General features: G+C 48.9%; 3 protein-coding genes across 4 annotated transcripts; 2 read left to right on the top strand and 1 right to left on the bottom strand.

Moving 5' to 3' along the window:
* The first annotated feature begins 184 nt into the window (after nucleotides 1-184).
* Nucleotides 185-9,514, top strand: LOC125970012 (PH domain leucine-rich repeat-containing protein phosphatase 1). The gene is made up of 17 exons (XM_049721963.2): nucleotides 185-2,814; nucleotides 3,324-3,520; nucleotides 3,645-3,770; nucleotides 3,878-4,026; nucleotides 4,134-4,280; nucleotides 4,585-4,815; nucleotides 4,986-5,188; nucleotides 5,259-5,319; nucleotides 5,405-5,500; nucleotides 5,775-5,930; nucleotides 6,005-6,205; nucleotides 6,333-6,495; nucleotides 6,619-6,749; nucleotides 6,827-6,943; nucleotides 7,033-7,227; nucleotides 7,307-7,544; nucleotides 7,790-9,514. The coding sequence occupies exons 1-17, from the start codon at nucleotides 1,212-1,214 to the stop codon at nucleotides 8,861-8,863; spliced, it is 5,088 nt and encodes a 1,695-aa protein (XP_049577920.1). The 5' UTR covers nucleotides 185-1,211; the 3' UTR covers nucleotides 8,864-9,514.
* Nucleotides 9,515-10,185: 671 nt separating this feature from the next.
* On the bottom strand, nucleotides 10,186-15,193 carry si:ch211-191a24.4 (uncharacterized protein LOC100150331 homolog). 2 transcript variants are annotated; one of them, XM_049722196.1, is made up of 4 exons: nucleotides 15,028-15,193; nucleotides 13,258-13,360; nucleotides 13,043-13,167; nucleotides 10,186-11,247 (listed from the first exon to the last, which is right to left on the bottom strand). In XM_049722196.1, the coding sequence occupies exons 2-4, from the start codon at nucleotides 13,356-13,358 to the stop codon at nucleotides 10,589-10,591; spliced, it is 885 nt and encodes a 294-aa protein (XP_049578153.1). In that variant the 5' UTR covers nucleotides 13,359-13,360; nucleotides 15,028-15,193; the 3' UTR covers nucleotides 10,186-10,588. The 2 variants fall into 2 exon arrangements, with proteins under 2 accessions (XP_049578153.1, XP_049578161.1); XM_049722204.2 differs by having other exon boundaries at nucleotides 14,895-15,153.
* Nucleotides 15,194-15,606: 413 nt separating this feature from the next.
* On the top strand, nucleotides 15,607-16,888 carry c10h8orf82 (chromosome 10 C8orf82 homolog). Its single transcript, XM_049722232.2, has 3 exons — nucleotides 15,607-15,931; nucleotides 16,009-16,057; nucleotides 16,223-16,888. Exons 1-3 carry the CDS (start codon nucleotides 15,764-15,766, stop codon nucleotides 16,696-16,698), a joined length of 693 nt encoding a protein of 230 aa, XP_049578189.1. The 5' UTR covers nucleotides 15,607-15,763; the 3' UTR covers nucleotides 16,699-16,888.
* Nucleotides 16,889-18,185: the final 1,297 nt, after the last annotated feature.

Below are 18,185 nucleotides of genomic sequence, written 5' to 3'. Positions count from 1 at the left end.
ACCCAGTGTTCAATCAACATCACATACTCAACCAGGTAAAAAAAAAAATTATATTGCACAGATGAGGTCACCAATGAGAAAACAGCATGCTGTGTAAAGGCCTTGAGCTGCTCAAATATGGAGAAGGGAATGTAAACATGGGGGCGGTCTCTCAAGTGGCTTGTGTACTGTGTACTGAAGGGGGGGGGGGGACTTGGACAAATTGCAACCTGCAACTTGAACCTGAAAGGCACGAGAAGAGCTCCTTTTTGCCTGATAAAGGCAGAAGAAGCCAGTGTTCGAGTGTGCAGTGTAGATGAGGAGATAGAAACGAGACGAGGCGGGCTCACAGTGGGCTGAGGGAGTAAAGTAGAACCACCTGTGGTCGAAAACAACATTCTTGAACAGGCCTCTGCTGCAGTTTGCCACACTAGTCCAGTCTTGGACCACACATGTTTTGCTCACGAATGCTTTGATCTTCACTGTAGATGTCAAATATAAAGAACAAATAATAGCAGGTGTATATCCCCGTTGAAATAAAAACGACTATTTTGAACAGCTTGAGGCAGAGACACTGAAAGTGTGCACAGTTTCTCATTTTAACCACACTGCAACAACAATCTAAAGTCCTGTCAAGTCGAAATCTAACTTACTTTCTGATGAGAGACGCTACATTGCAAGATTGTAACACAACAGTGCCCCCACCTGGGGATTTGTCAAACTTGAGCAATGCTTGATGTCCTTCATTGATGTTTCTAGTTTTGATGTTTGTTGTTGGTGTGACTATCAAAAAAATCTATGTAATGTTAAAAATAATAAGCGAATATTGATTTTCTTTCTTCTTTTCTTTTTTCCTGCTGTCCTACGTTGCTGTTTTCCCCATACGTGCAAATTTCCGAGCGTCGGCGTGACCCTGAATACACCATACTTTCTATTCAGTGAGACCCGCCCTGCCTTGCCGTACCGCCCGTCACACATCCGTCTGCATGCAGGACAGCTTGACTCGCCTTCTTGTGCTGGCTTCCATGGCAACAAACTAGGATCGCTTTCGAAAATCCTCAACGCGCCGCTTACCTAACGGTCGCTTGCAACGATGGGATGATGTGGCCAAACGAGATATTTGGCAGAACCACGCAGCACCCGGGGTAGGCTAGGCTAACGGGGAGAGCTCGACGCTCGTCAAGGCTAGCCTCCCTCCACCTGCAAGCTGTCGCTAACTGCGCCTCACGGGGATGGAACGTGTGAAGGAACACGAGTGTGGCGCTCTTTCGACTTCGCCAACACCACAGTGGACGCCAGAGTGTAATCATGACGGCGTTCACGCCAAATCGAGCGGATTTACGGCGCTGTCTGCTGCCAAGCGACCATCCATCGGGGAAGACGAGGCGACTGGAGGCGCCGAGGCAAAACTCTTGACAGGGAAGGGACTGGCGGCCACCTCCCTTCTGCAGATTGCCATCAGGAATGGGATCTACCAGAACCAAGTGGCTAACGCTATCGGCGGCGCGGTCAAGAACATCAACATGCCCTCGGCGAAGACGGGCAACATTTACAGCCTTACATCGGCCAACAGCGGCACGTCGAGCAACTCGTTGCTGAGCAAGAGACGGCAGCGGCACAAGCGGAATCTGTCGCTGGGCTGCCCGCCGACCAGCAGCTCCTCTCCCAGCGCGTCTTCCGCCGAGGCGGCCGGCGTCGCCCCTTCAGCCTCTCCGCTGAGCACCCTGAGTCTGGATCGGAAAACCTTCCTCAGGCAGAAGCAATCCAAGCAGCTCCTGGCCTCCGACAAGGGATGGGTGAGAACGGACCTGAGAAGGGGTTGCATTCACGTCCACGACTGGCTCTTGCCCACCTACCCAAGGCCAGTGCTGTGCACAGTAAACACTCTGGCCGTAGAGGTGGTCAGCAAGCTGGAAGCAAATAAGAGCGAGGGTGTCTTAAGAGTCACTTGCCAAACAACAACTGAGAAGGATATTCATGGACAGACTGATGACACACGTAGTGCTGGATCAGATCCCACAGACGTGAAGACAAAAGCAAACGAGGCTCTGCTGTTTAACAGCCAGGCGAAACCATGTTTTGAGTCTGATCTCTTCTTAGATGATTCAATTGCAAGTAACTCTTCATCAGAGCTTTGCCTGAACGACATTGGCTTGGAAGTCAACTTTAGTGCAAGCGATTGTTGTGGCGCGTACTCTGGATCAGATTTGGAGACCAGTACTTGTGAGGACATCAGCCTGGGAGGACCCAAAAGCACGCCGCAGCAGGACTCCCTCAGTGAAGTCGCAGGTTTGCCTACAGACGCGCCGGCATTGAGCCCAAACTGTGACAGTGCCACAGAGGGACCCGATCCGTTTGAGAGCTCGTCCGATGAGCTGGAGCTCACTTCTTCTCCGACACGCTCAGCTGGTGATTCTCCCGCAGACCCACCTTCAACCGCATACCTCGCAAATGCTCCAAAGCGACCGATTGGCTTGCTGGGAGACGCCAGCGAGGCTGTCGCCGGCGATGGCAAGAATTCACCTCAACTGGCAAAAGCCACCTCCAAATGCTCCAGCAGCTCTCAGACAGGGCCTCCAAGTGACCGCGCGTCGGTGCGACCTGACCTGGAGATCGATGCGGGAAGCAGACGGCGGCCCGAGCAGATCAATAGCAACCCGACTCCAGCACTCTTTGTCCAGCTGCATGGCGGCGTTGTGCGACGTCTGCGCGACGACGAGAGACCTCTACAAATATTGAATGAATACCTGAGCAACCTGGGCTTTGAAGACCCGTGGAGGGTCCAGGAGGAGGGAATGAATCCGGGCATTGGCAGCCTCATTCGCTTCTACTTTGGTGAGTACTGTGAAAAATGAGTGGCTGTTTTGCTTTGTTGTCTCTTTTAATTTCTGACTTTCATTTTATTTAATTTGTGTTCTCGACACAAAGGTCGAGGCATACTTGGATACTCTGTCCTCCCGAAATGTTTTTGTCAGTGCTACGATTCGACGAGTACTCCAGCTCAGTGGCCTAGTGGTAGAGTGTCCGCCCTGAGACTGGATGGTTGTGGGTTCAAACCCTGGCCGGGTCATACCAAAGACTATAAAAATGGGACCCATTGCCTCCCTGCTTGGCACTCAGCATTAAGGGTTGGAATTGGGGGGTTAGATCACCAAATGATTCCCGGGCGCGGCACCGCTGCTGCCCACTGCTCCCTTCGGGGATGGGTTAAATGCAGAAACAAATTTCACCGCACCCAGTTGTGTGTGTGACAATCACTGGGACTTTAACTTTAACATAAATTTGGTTTGGGGGGAAAAAGTGGGATCTGGGATTTCTATTAATGAGCCCTGGTCCCTCTACAGGAAAGCCTCGGAGCGCGGGCGGTTCGGAGCGTGTGCAGCTTTCTGGGGTATTCAATGTGCGCAAAGGGAAGCCGGTGCTGCCTGTCAACCGCTGGTCCAAACGGCAGGTCACGCTGAGCGGAACCTGCCTTCTCGTGTCGTCCGTCAAGCACGCCCACACGGGCAAGATCCACGTGCTGCCTCTCATTGGAGGCAAGGTATGCAATCCGTATTGTCGTCTGTGACGCGCTTAAAAAAGCGTTTGCATCTTTTTTTATTTTATTTTGCTTCTGCTTGGGAAACTTATATCGAGATGCAATTTGAAAATGTTCCTGATTGCAGGTGGAGGAGGTGAAGCGGCACAGCCACTGCTTGGCGCTAAGTTCAGCAGGCCCCCAGAGCCAGACCTACTATATCAGCTATGACTCTTACACCGAGCACCTCTGCTGGCACAGAACCGCCTCTAAGGTGAGGCTTGACCTTCCTCAAATGTTTTCTCCTTTCAAACCAGCGTCCTTTGAAAACGATCGTAGACAATTGACCCTGCTCGTTGTGTCCGTCCTTGGCCAAGTCAGATTGCGTCCCAGCGGGTGAACTCTGTTGACCTGTCATGCTGCAGTCTGGAGGAGTTGCCCACTCAGCTGTTTCACAGTCAGGACCTAACACATCTCTATCTCAAAAACAACTTCCTGTCCATGAACAAAGGGCTTTCAGCACTTACCAGGTGAGTTTGCAGCACCTTGACAGCATGTCAAATGTCCAGATTGCTTGTCCTAAAGTAACACGCAACGCGTCATGAGATTATTGATTATAGCGCTGCGGCTCTTGCAGGTTCTGTAAACTGAGAACCCTGAGTTTGTCCAATAACGCAATGTCAGAGTTCCCACTGGCCGTATGTGACCTCACGTCACTGACTGAGCTCAACTTGTCGGGAAATTACATTTCAACCCTTCCTGTGGAAGTTGGAATCATGCAAAAGTAAGTTGACCAGACTGAAAGCAATAAAAAAAAAAAAAAAAAAAGATTCATGAAGTAATTTTGAAGCTTTGTTTTCTCACTGCTAATTATCATGATTAAAAAGGGTCAGCCGAAAGATTTGCTTCTCAGAGCACAGTTGCTTGTGGCTGTGTTCTGGGCCACGGTTGTCTTTTTTTGTAGCAATGTCAGAAGATAATTTTTCAGTTATCTTTCTCAGAGTTGACCGTAGCATGTTTCGAGAGAAAATAAGGCGGGAAAAGCGACGTTGCATTTTTGTCAATTAACCCAAAAGCAATGTTGGCAGCCTGCAGACGCTTCTTCTGGACGCCAACTGCCTGACTGCACTGCCCGCTGAGCTGGGCACCTTGGATGCATTGGTCTACCTTGGCTTGTCTTTCAACTGGTTCACCTGCATCCCTCCTGTCCTGAAGAAGATCAAAGACATGGAGAAACTGTGCCTGGCAGGAAACCGAATCTCGGTCTTGCACATGGCCGGACCGCAGCCGTTGTGTGCTCGCCGCCACATAGATCTCAGGTAAACGCTATAACTTTCAGGAGACCAAAATTTGAAGTATGCGGTAGACTTCGGATGCTACTTTATACCGTAGCGACTAAAAATATAAATCTGTCCAAATCACTCCTTGGCGCCGTCCGTCTACTTTAAGCTCGCATAATCCACTCCAAAGTGATTTTCTGCTACTACAGGCTGAACCGGCTTGAAAGTGTGACGCTGGGAGACACGAAGCAGCTGGAGCACATTGTGCAGCTGGACCTCAGGGACACCGGCTTGCAGCAGCTGGATGTCAGCGCTCTCTGCAAACTGGAGCTTCTCTACTGTGATAGAAACCGACTCGCCGTCCTGCGAGTCAGCGGCCACGCCCTCAAGAGCCTGCATGCCGCACGCAACGGTACGGTGCGGCCGCAAAGTGTGCTTTGTTTCAGGTTGCTGATTCATCAATATTGTCTTCATGATTACAGAGCTGCAAGAAGTAGATGTGCGGCCTGTCCCGGAGAATCTGACTCTTCTGGATTTGTCCTGGTACCAAGTCTCGCTACAAAGCATGAGTTCTTGGCCTATGTTCTTGGTTTTAGCTGAATGTTGACTCGTGTCTGTTTTCTCTAAGGAACAAGCTAAGTGCTGTCCCGGTTTGGGTATGCGAAAGCAGTAAACTGGAACTTTTGGACATCAATCACAATTCCGTGAGCGAGCTGCCCGTGCGGTGAGCATCGCACAAATACTTTGATGAAACGCTACCAAGCCTTGAACAGCATAGCCGAAGCAAAAGGAATCAACTACGTGTAATCGAGTGTGAAATTCTTTGTAAAGTGACAGTGGGAAGCAAACCGAGGGAGACAGCCACGTGAACGGGTCGTCACACGATCAAAGAACATTTAGCACCGCTCTGATCCAAATGCAAAAATTGTTGTTGACTGAGTGAGATGTAGCTTCCAGTTTCCAAAGAGAGTGAGCTTGATTGTGTTTGTGCATCCTAGCTTGCTATCCAACGGCGGCCTGCGGAAGGTGCTAGCAGGGTGGAATGCTCTGGGCCAGCTGGGCGAGGGCCCGGAGGCCTCCCAGCTCCAAATCTTGGACCTGCAGCACAATTGTCTCAAGGAGCTTCCAAACAACCTCTTCATCAAAGCCCAGAAGTGAATACAGGCTGCCTTGCTTGCCTTTCTCTTTATTTGCTTTATCATGCCGATTGTACGTTTGACGCTTTCAGCTTGCTCTATCTGAATGCCTCGGCCAATAAGCTGGAGAGCCTCCCTGCCGCGAGCCCGTCGGAGGACACGTCGAGCAGCCTGGAGGAGCTCTATGTCACCAACAACTGCTTGACAGACACGTGTGTCCCTCTCCTGAGCGGACATGGCAACCTCAGAGTTCTTCACCTCTCTTACAACCAGCTGCAGACCTTCACTGCCAGGTAAATAAAAACAAAAAAAAGCCAAACTCAATGAGGAGGACCTTTTGGTTGTTTGCTAGCAACGCAAAACTTTCATCTTTGGAAACCAGTTGTAGCTCCTTAGTTTGATCTGTTTGTCGCTCTGTAGTAAGCTGGCCCAACTGGAGTGTCTGGAAGAGCTTGACCTGAGTGGCAATCGGTTGAGGAGCGTGCCCACCACCATCTTGAGCTGCCGCCGTCTGCAAAGCCTCTCTGCACACTCCAACTGTATCAGCGCCTTTCCGGAGGTCCTGCAGCTGCCCGAGATCAAGGTTCAACCTCACCACGCGACGAAAAGCCAGTCAGCAATGCAAATGTTGTCGTCTGGGTATCCGTCGGTTTCAGCAAGCCAAAGATCCCGCCGCGTCTAACCTCATCTTTGTTCTCACCGTCAGTGTGTGGACCTGAGCTGTAACGAACTGACGGAGATTACCTTGCCAGAGTCACTTCCCGCCAAACTGCAGGAGCTGGATCTCAAGGGAAATCCCCGCCTTAACTTGGACCACAAGAGCTTGGAGCTTCTCAAGTAGGAATCTTCCCAATACGAAACCTCCATTCTCTTTTTTAGCTAAAGACTCACAAAATCACACGGTGTCTCTGCAGTAATATCCGATGTTTAAGGGTGGATCCGTCCCCGTCCGCTCCCAGCGCCAGCGAGCGTCACGGAGCTCCGGCAGTCTGGAGTCACGGATACACGGAAGCCTCCGGAATAAAAAACAAGTCAGTTCTTTTGCTTCTCGCTTCATCTTTTTTCTTTTCATGTTACGCATGTCTTGCAAAGATGGATAGAACTTGTTTGTTCCTGGCAGGTTGTGTGTGGCCGCGCTTGCGCTGGACACCTTCTGTGGAGCCCGTGAAGCACTGTATGGCGTTTTTGATGGCGACAGAAATGTTGAGGTGCCTTACCTGCTGCAGTGCACCATGGGAGACGTGTTAGCCGAGGAGCTCCAAAGAGGCCCGAGCCTGGGAGACTACATGACCAACACTTTCCTCACCATGCAAAGGTAGACGTTTGGTAGGCAACAGCCAACATTTCCGCAGCTGTGCTCTGCTGAGCGTGACTTCTGCACCGATCTTCCCTAGGAAACTGGGCACGGCGGGCCAAAAACTGGGTGGATCGGCGGCGTTGTGTCACATTAGACATGCCCCCGCGCCTCCTGGCGAGCGCAGCGGCTGCTTCACTCTGAAAGCCGCCAACGTGGGCAGATCCCAAGCCGTCTTGTGCCGAGATGGAAAAGCCGTGCCGCTCTCGGCCATCCACACCGTCCGAGAAGAGGTGGAGTGCCAGAGGGTCCGACAACATAACGCCATCATCACAGAGGTGAGCCTCAACTGTGCGCTGGTAATTTTGGGGCTCCTACACTTTGTCATCGTTGGTTTTTCCATCAGTCCGTTCTAGCTGTGCTTGGCGCCTCGACTTTTGAGTGTTAGGATCTCCGTATTATCCTCCATGTAAACGTCAACACAGCATAGTTAGCGGAGCTATGCGACCAAAATGAAAACCAATTATCAACTGCAGCCGAGATTGCGCATTTAACTCGGGCCTTCGTGCTTCTCTTTCTGCAGGACAATAAAGTCAACGGCATAACCGACTCCACCAGAATGATGGGATATTCCTTCCTGTGTCCGTCCGTCACCCCGCGGCCACACGTCTCAACGGTGATGCTCACCTCACAGGATGAGTTCTTCCTCTTGGGCAGCCGAGGCCTGTGGGACATGTTGTCTCTCGGCGAGGCGGTGGAAGCGGTCCGGAATGTTCCCGATGTGTTGGCCGCCGCCAAGAAGCTGGTCACGCTGGCTCAAAGCTATGGCTGCTCTGACAGCCTCAGCGCTGTGGTGGTCCGGCTCAGCATTAGCGAAGACTGCTGCTGCTTCTGCGAGCTTCTGCCTCCGCCTCACAGTCCTGGTTTGGGCGCACGTGCACACGCTCAGCCCTACTTGGGGAGCGGCGACATGGCGGTTCCCCCGGCCTCCTCGGGAACCGTCAGCGAGCTTAGCAGTGAGTTCAGTGCGTCAGAGTTGAGCAGCGAGGTGGGCTCCACTGTGTCGTCAGAAGATCCGCCGCAAGCCGAGCCGCCGTCGTGCCACTTGAGCCTGCCGGGGCGAAGCGGCGGGCGCTGGGTCGCCTTCGCAAGCGGTGGCTTCCAGAGGCAGTCGTCCGACAACGGGCTCGACAGCGAGGACGAGGAGCCCATCCCGGGGGTCTTCTCCAACGGCAGCCGAGTGGAGGTCGAGGCCGATGTCCACAGTTTGCACGGCCCCCCACCGCGTGGCACGCATGTTCCTCCCAGTGTGGCTTCCAGTCATGAGTCTTGGGCTCCCCCTGTCACGCCACCCTCCCCCTGCCTCAGCAGGGAGACCCGCTCCAGCCCTCTGGGCCGGCGGGCTCGAGCCAACGGTTCTGTGGCGTGCCAAGGCAGGAACCAAGACCTAATTGAGGAGGCGGCGGACGCCCCGCTCAAGAAGCAAGGGGGTTACTTTACCGCCCCCGCTCAGCCAGACCCCGATGACCAGCTGATCATTCCGCCGGAGTTGGAGGAAGAAGTGCGGCAGATCATCCGACAGCAGCAGATGGACACTCACAACCAGCAAGCGGCCGCCTACCAGAAACCCACTGAGCGGTTCATTACACCGCTCTAACTCGGAATCCTTCCAGTCTGCCACTGTGTCATCTCGGAGTCCACGTTGATTTGCGCTGGTTCCTCACAGTTGGTCTGGACCAGAGACTATTTAAAAGAAGTCAATGTTACTCTTTTCTACTGTTAACTTAGTGCGCAACAAAGATGCAATGCAATTTTTGTAACACTTGTATTAATTCAACAGCATTTTACATTTCAGAAGCATTGTAAATGCTTTTCCAATAGAATTTAAACTTGAGGGTGCGTAGAATATTTTGCCAGAATATATATTTTTTTCTGTTTCATCTTTGTTTTGTGGTACGTTGAGCGCCGAGTTCTCTTGTGGATGTTCCAACTTCTCTGTCATAACTTTTGGTCTCTCAGTTGTCAGAGTTAGTACAATATTAACTAACTCCTAGGAGTTTAATACTTTCAAGTGACATAGTCACCAATGCAGGCAGTTTTTCTCTGCGAGAAAAATAAATGATATACGTATAAATTTCAGTAGGCCGTTCCTCTACGTTTGTGTTCTGAGGTTTGCTGCAGTGGTGAATGAATGTTGAAGATGAGGATCCTCTTGTTCTAACCAGCACATTGAATGTTTTCTGAACTGTTATATATTTCAACTGCACAGAAAGCTACTTTTCTAAATAAACTCATGTTTTCAAATTTACTTTTTGACCTCTTAATGAGTTGCTGTTTTGCCGAATTCATGTTCTATTTTCGCTGATGCATACCGCCGCCTACCGTACAAAAGTAGTCAATGCGGTCTTCAAGAAAGCCTGCCTCAACAAACAATGCAAGCGCGTTTCCATCATCGACGGTGAAAAAAAGGTTTATACTACATGGTCTTTTTATTTTTCATTTGAAAACGCCTTATTTGAAATGGCTATTTTTTCCATTAAAAAAAGTACTATACATAGTCAATTTGTTTTATAAAAAAAAAAAGTTTATACCACATGGTCTTTTTATTTTTCATTTGAAAAAGCCGTGGTATACATGGCCACTTTTTTTCATTAAAAAAATTTGTTTTGCTTAAAAACAAGAAGTTTATACTACATGGTCTTTTTGTTTTTCATTTGAAAACGCCTTAGTATACGTGGCCATGTTTTTCATTAAAAAAAGTCTTACTAACATAATCAATTTGTTTTATTTAAAAAAAAAGCCTTATACTTGGTCTTTTTTTATTTTAATAAAACCTTTGTATACATGGTCATTTTTTTCATAAAAACAAGTCTTAATATACATGGTAATTTTTTTTAATTTAAAAAAAGCCTTACTATATATACATTTTTATTTTACATTTAAAAAAGCTTTAGTCATGTTTCCATAAATCTTACTATACATGGTCAATTTGTTTTATTTAAAAAAAGTCTTACTGTACATGGTCTTTTTATTTTCCATAAAAGAGTGTTTCATATGTATACATAGTAATTTTCTTTCACAAAAAATCCTTAGTAAAAACGACCGTGAATGTTTTAAAGTTGATGACGCAGACATAACTTTGAACATACCAAATATGAATAATAAATGCTAATTTGATCCTTTCTCAGTTTGCCTTTTTAATCAAGCACAGCATGCGTGCATTTCAAAAACAACGGTTAAAAATGCTAAAACTGCACGATGACATAAAACAAGGCATCCTGATGCACTTACAAAAAGTCAAATGAGCGATTTGCAATCCACAACATAAATGTTAAACGATCACTTTGTTAAATGGAGGAAGAGGCAAAATCCAAACGGTCTGTCACACCTCTGTGGTTTCGGCCCCAAGCGGGGTCCTCTGCGGATTTGATCTGGGTTGTTTCGGCGCCGCATGGCGCCGTTTACGCTCCTTTAAGTACCGCTTCACCCAACGGATGGTTTGGAAGGTGAGCACCGTGCCAGCAGTGTACAGGATGGCCGTGATGAGTCCAAACAAAGCCACGGCTGCATCGGCCCCGCCAACGTCACAGTTCATCCAGGTGTAGCCGTTGCGGGCGTACAGCCGCTCGCGCTGCACGCAAACGTCAGTGGCGTTGACACCGATCACAAAGTGCAGGTAGAGCGCTACGGCCACCACATAGGCCACAGCCCCCACGCCCTGAAACGCCAGCGCCCCGTAGAGAAGCTTGCGGGACAGATGGTGGGGCGGCTTGTTGCCCGCCACCACAAAGAGCAGCGAGAGCACACCCATGGTCAGGCTGAAGGCGATGCCGCCGTAGATGCCCGGTGCTCTCATCTGGCTGTAGCGCATGTCTAGTTCGCGCACCTTCTGCAGTTCCGTGCCCTGCAGGTTGAAGTTGGAGTTGATGCTGATGCCGCCCAGGCCGCCCATGGAGGATAAACCCGACGTCACCATCTGCGCAGCAACCACGCAGATCAGGACCAGGCCGTTGGTCAGCACAGAGCAAATCAAAACGATACCTGAAGGCACAAAACATTGGCATGGATATTGAATTTCCTTGACCGAGAATTGCGCATTTGTGAGAATGACTGTCTAGTTACCGTATTTGCCGGTGTATTGGTCGACCTTTTTCGATCCAAAATCGACCGAAAAAAATCGACCTCGACTTATACACCGAGTCATAAAATTTAACTTCGTATTCATCGCTTCAAATGTGATGGTAACCAAGGCCGTTTCTCATGCATCTCATTGTGCGTTGCACTTAGAAAATTTGAACCGTGCGCGAGTGCGCGGCCCGCTGGAAGTCCAATGAGGCGCCGCGATCTCCTGCGCGGTGCTTATAAAGTGCCGATCCGCTCGGCTTGAAGCTATTTCCGACCTCCCGTTGGTGCCGGGCGGCGTGCGCGAGCTCGCCGGCCGCGATCTCCTGCGCGGTGCTTATAAAGTGCCGATCCGCTCGGCTTGGAGCTATTTCCGACCTCCCGTTGGTGCCGGGCGGCGTGCGCGAGCTCGCCGGCCGCGATCTCCTGCGCGGTGCTTATAAAGTGCCGATCCGCTCGGCTTGGAGCTATTTCCGACCTCCCGTTGGTGCCGGGCGGCGTGCGCGAGCTCGCCGGCCGCGATCTCCTGCGCGGTGCTTATAAAGTGCCGATCCGCTCGGCTTGGAGCTATTTCCGACCTCCCGTTGGTGCCGGGCGGCGTGCGCAAACTCGCCGGCCGCGATCTCCTGCGCGGTGCTTATAAAGTGCCGATCCGCTCGGCTTGGAGCTATTTCCGACCTCCCGTTGGTGCCGGGCGGCGTGCGCGAGCTCGCCGGCCGCGATCTCCTGCGCGGTGCTTATAAAGTGCCGATCCGCTCGGCTTGGAGCTATTTCCGACCTCCCGTTGGTGCCGGGCGGCGTGCGCGAGCTCGCCGGCCGCGATCTCCTGCGCGGTGCTTATTAAGTGCCGATCCGCTCGGCTTGGAGCTATTTCCGACCTCCCGTTGGTGCCGGGCGGCGTGCACGAGCTCGCCGGCCGCGATCTCCTGCGCGGTGCTTATAAAGTGCCGATCCGCTCGGTTTGGAGCTATTTCCGACCTCCCGTTGGTGCCGGGCGGCGTGCGCGAGCTCGCAGGCCGCGATCTCCTGCGCGGTGCTTATAAAGTGCCGATCCGCTCGGCTTGGAGCTATTTCCGACATCCCGTTGGTGCCGGGCGGCGTGCGCGAGCTCGCCGGCCGCGATCTCCTCCGCGGTGCTTATAAAGTGCCGATCCGCTCGGCTTGGAGCTATTTCCGGCCTCCCGTTGGTGCCGGGCGGCGTGCGCGAGCTCGCCGGCCGCGATCTCCTCCGCGGTGCTTATAAACAGCCGCATGCGCACGGGCTCCCGGAATTTGAACACATTTCGTCAATAAATTTCGCATATTGAATTTTGAAGTTTAATATAATGCAACAATTGAGCTCGACTTATACAAAGGATATATCATAAAATCGTAAATTTCCGTCGAATTTTAGGGGGTCGACTTATACACCGAGTCGACCTGTACACCGGCAAATACGGTATTATCTACAAAATCCTTTGAGCCATTAATCACGGCAAGTCGTTGAACCCTAACCCGACTATTAACGCTAACCCTATCCCTAACCCATTTAGTTATTGCATACGCTGCATCCTCGACAGCAGCTTTGTACCGTACCTCATCCGCATGACAAATAACTTTGCAGGAAAACCAGTTGGACGGTATTGAGTCACAGAAACCAGAATGGAAGCATGCAGAATGAAATCAGAATCCGGCCTTGGGGAAAGCCCCAAATCCTTTCCGCAGACAGCCTCACCTCTCCTGGAGCACATGTGTGTGCATTTGGAGTCATTACGCTCAACACGCGGTACGTCACGCTCATGGCTGTGAGCTGGGCGGAGGTCCGGATCGCGGTCGAAGTACGGTGGTCGGGAGGATGACCTGGAGAAAGGCAACAAACACAACTGGGATCCATTCGTTCAAATCTTTTGCCCTGCTATCAACAAAAATTAAAGTTTCCATTGTACTCGCCTGTCAGCTGATGAGCGGTCGCCATCATGTGGGTCACGGGGTTGTCGGTGGTCCCCGTTTCTCTCCCTGTGGCCCGGCTTGGACCGGGGTGCTTGGCTCATTGCTGGGAAATGAAAAGGACACCAAAAAACTTTGAAGAGAAAGGGAAAACGTTGTTGCTCTCACTTGACTTTATTCTGGCTTAGCAATCACTATAATTTAAAGACAGTCAATTATTAACATGCATACAGTGTGGTGACTAAATTAGTATGATTAGTTTGGTCCGTTATTTCTGTGTCCAATAACTGAGTACTCTTTTGACATGAAAAATCTGTTTTTGTGTTTGAAAATGGCATACTGTGTATATCTTTTGTGAAAGAGAACTTGCAAGTACAGTGGAGCCTCGGTTTTCAAACGTCCCACTTCTCGAACAAATCGGTATTCGAACAAAAAATTTGAGAATTTTTTTGCTTCGGATATCGGACGAAATTTCGGTTGTTGAACCTCGCGAGGTGAGCCAAGAGGACCTGCATGCCAACTGACTCTGTTCGTTATTACATTCTCGTTACTCTGAGGATTGCATCAGCTCTAATCATGCCTCCAAAGGAAGCAAGTGGAAGCAGTAAAGCTGATCATGGCGAAAAGAGCCAAAACGGTTGAATTTAAAACAGAATTAATCGCAACATATGAGTCCGGTGTGCGTGTGTCAGAGTTGGCACGGGAGTTTTGCATGGCAAAATCGACAATAAGCTTGATCCATACGAAGTTGATACAGTACTGTATGTTATCTTTCATTAGAATTTCTGTAGTTTTTTTTTGTTTTTGTTTTTTGAAATTAAGAAAACGTTTTTGCTGTTTTCTTTCACATGATCTTTGAAATGTTGTCTTTCATTGGTAAAAAAATGTTTTGATGTGCTTTTTTTCCCCTCACAATTTAAAAAGATATCTTTTACTATTAGAATGAAACACACAAGCGAGTTGCTACAGATACGGCAATACATTCCTACACTCTGATGAAGGCGGACGAAACCGCCGAAACATGTCAGGTAATGAACCTAAAACAATTTGTTTGATATAAAAGAAACCAGTGAAGTGACACAAGCGAGTTGCTACAGATACGGCAATACATTCCCCAGCCTAGCCTATGCTATTAATTCAGTTTATTATTTATTTATACATTACACCTACTCACTTATTTATGCAGTTTATGGTGTAAAATAATTAAAAAATGCTTTAAAAAAGCGGGTTTCTTTTGCTAGGAACGGATTAATGTTTTCCTATTACTTGTAATGGGAAAACATGGTTCAGAATTCGAACGATTCACTTCTCGAACAGTTTTCCGAAACGGATGGTGGTCGAAAACCGAGGCTCCACTATATGACTGATCTGGAGAGCCACTAGCCAGCTATCAGCTGTAAAAGGAACAGCAGGTGCATCCACGCTGTATGCTTGCCATGCAACCCGGCTCCGCCCCCGACATTTCTTGACTCTCCCTCCAAACAACAGTGAGAGGCTTAGCGACGACCACCTGAAGTGATCTTATGTAAAGACCCCACTAAAATAATAGTGGTGGTGCGCCAAAACCTTTCATCAGACGAAATCGGCTCACGTCTACGGTACAAGAAAACCTTTTAGAAAGTTTTTAAAAAGTATCCCACCGAAAATCGCCCCACTCGGAAACACTCGCCACTGCCCAAAAATCAATTACTGGAAACTCAAAGCTGTCAGCAGTGTCCCAAATCCAATGTGGGTGTGCTCAGCGTTTAGCATTTGTCAGAAATCCAAACTCACTGTGAAGTTGGTGTCCGCGAGGAAAAGTGAAACTATTTCGCCATTACGGCGTCCCGTATGAAGCGAGCCCAGGTAAAAAAGAAGGAAGGTGACGGACGGTGCCCCACCCTGCCCGGAAGAGGAGGCGGTATGGGGAGGGGTTGGGTTTTCACATTCAATATGGCAACCCCGTTAATGTACGGCACAGCGTCCTAGGCGGTTAAATATATGTTACCTGGGTGTGCGTGTGTGTGCGCGTGAATGAGTGAGTGACAAAAAGAAAAAGTCAGCGAAGTTGTGCGTCACTTTCGGCGCAACTTGTGTTTCGCTCTTGCGATGGTGTCACACCTACGTGAAACTAGCCACCCACCTACGGGAAATAGTTTGTTTCCTTTGTGCTGTGAAACAAATCTTCCGCCAGATGTAAACCTCAAAACATGACAGCACTGTATTTCATGTTCAGATACATTTATGTACGAATCTAAAACAATCTGATACCATGTCTATTCACCACACAGCATTGATGTTCTTACACTATTTTACGCATAAATTTAATTTACAGCACGATAGCGCTATACTAATTTAGAGCGTTGGGTGGCGGTAGTCAACATAAAAGGAAAATGTAAACATTTCCGGGTTACGTCTAGAGTCAAAGTTGAAGTTTGTTTATGAGAGTATTTCTGCATGTATTGCTGGTCACACTGAATCTCACGTTGGATTCCTCTTAGTCGTGTAAGTACATTTAGAGGTTGAGCTCATGTTGTTTCTTCGGACAAGTGCCGTGCTTGTCAGCCAGCGTGTCGCCGCTTTACGCTGCACGCCCACCGGCTACAAGAGCCTTACAGCAGCCGCTGCGTACGTGCAGGGTCAGAGCCCCGAGCCACGCATCCGAGAATACTTCTACTACATTGACCACCAAGGGCAGGTGATCGTTGCGTCGGTTGTTTCTCATGCAAAGTTCTTTGAGATGTTGTTCATTTTGGCTTGCGGCCTTCTTTGCAGTTGTTCCTGGATGATACCAAAGTGAAGAATTTTGTCACCTGTTTCAAAGGTAGAGACGAGTTCGATACTGGAATCTGACGTTGTTTAGAAATGTACAAAATATAAACAACCCGAGACTAGTCTGCTGTCGACGTATATCTACTAGCGCATTTTTATCTTAAAACTTTTTTATTTTATGTGATGGTGCTTTGTATTTCTTTTCTTGTATCACCAGACAAACAGTTCCTAGTCTTTTTCTTCAGTCGCCTCCGTTTAAACCGGAGCGGACGCTACGAGGACGCCTTTCCCTTCCTGTCCCTGTGCGGGCGAGAGAAGAACTTCCTGCGTTGCGATGACCGACCGGTGGTCTTCACGCAGCTGCTGCAGGACGCCACCGGCGACCGGGACTCGCTGTCGTTCTGCGGTGGCGCAGACAAGCTGACGGTGGACTTCAAGCCCGAGGCGCTCTACATGCACCCAACCAGTGGACGAGTTTACCACCCCTGCTTGGAGCGAGTGGGCGGCGTCGGGCTGGTGAGGTCGTCCCTGGCCATCGAGCTCAGCCCGTTCTTTATCTACGCTTCCGAGCAGGCTCAGTCAGGACCGCCCACGCACTTCCTATGGAGGAAACAGCAGTACACACTAAGCAATGAGCTGGCCAGAAGCTTTGCCACAGAAGACGAAGACAACAGCCGAGCTGGAGGGCTGTAATGTCCTGATATAATGACACTTGAGTGACATGTCAGTCATAAAGGTTTGGCATTTCAAGCATTCATATGATCCCGAAACTAAGAATTGTTGAGTGTTTGTTAATTTAATGAGCCCTGCCAAGGCCCGCGACATTGATGAGCAAATTAAACTTGAACTATTAGTGAACGAGCAAATTAAACTTGAAATGTTAGTGAATGTTCCCCACTTATTTCGCAAGACAAAAAACACGGCGTGGCAAATGTCAAGTGCTGTTTGTATTGACGTTTTACACAGCTCGGTGGTTAGCGTCAATACCAGTGCGAACACGCAAGCACTGCCTGCTCCAGAGAAATTATGGGATTAGAGAACTGCGCTTGTTAAACGCTTGCCTTCAAATCTGAACACAATGAAACATTTAGCACAAGGGACTATAAGGCTTATATTCAGCAAGACAATTTTATTTTGATTGGCTGAGCATATTATGCATTTTTCCGACTGATTACTCATTACACCGCTTGCTTCACCTTTCATATCAGCAAGGTCACTGCAGCTCAACCTGCGTCATTCTACGACCAGCAGGGGGCGACGTCAACTCGCGGAACAACTTCTAATTGATCCGCGCAACCTTCATTGTCACAGTCAATAGTAATATTGATGATGATGGCATGCTTGAATGAGTTTGTTGACAACAACCTATTTTTTCCTTCGTGTTTATCCTCCCAGAAGAGAAGTAAGCTTTTATTATCCAATACGGCATTTAACGTCTTGTAAAAAGTAAACACATTTGCAGTAAGCCCCTGTGACTTTTATTAAACGCGCGTGCACACACACAAAACTACAAACACAAAGCCACAAACACACACGTTAACAGCTTGTCTGCCTCTTTGCCTACCGACGGTCATAAATCACCACAGTCTGCACCCTAAATGTCAGGAACGGTAGCAAAATAGAATGTATTTACAGTATTTTCGTCTTGCTGGGAAGGGCCGGTGTTTCTGACTTGTTTAGCCGGGTCATAAAATCCTTCCAAACAGATTCATCATGTCTTTTGCGTGACTGGAAGATTAAGTAGCCAAAATGTTCCTGGAGCAAAACCCTTGTTGCTTGAGCCATTCCCTCTCTAGCCTTCTGTTATATGGACAAGCTATTGTGGAAAATGTCCAAAACCCAAATCATAATGGTCAACATATCAAACTTGGAAACAAACGATTTCACAAAATGCAAAAGATTTCATTCAGATTTGTTTTTCCATATCAAGTATGTGGCAAGTACTGGGCCAATTACACTCAATAATTGAGTTCTGCCAAGTTCTGCCAACCTTGCTGATTCCGTTTGAGCAAAGGCCTTGATTTATTTGCAGGTCATGCATACATTCATTACGTTAAAATTATTAAGCAATCAACATAGTGATTGGATGTGGAAATTACCGGCAGGTAAATCTTCTTTCATTTGTTTCCCTTCCTCACTAAGCAGTATCCCGACTCAACAAACACAAGTCAAGAAACAGT

Source organism: Syngnathus scovelli, chromosome 10 (genome assembly GCF_024217435.2).
Source record: "Syngnathus scovelli strain Florida chromosome 10, RoL_Ssco_1.2, whole genome shotgun sequence".
NCBI classification, from domain to species: domain Eukaryota; kingdom Metazoa; phylum Chordata; class Actinopteri; order Syngnathiformes; family Syngnathidae; genus Syngnathus; species Syngnathus scovelli.
This window is presented reverse-complemented; position numbering and strand designations above follow the sequence as displayed.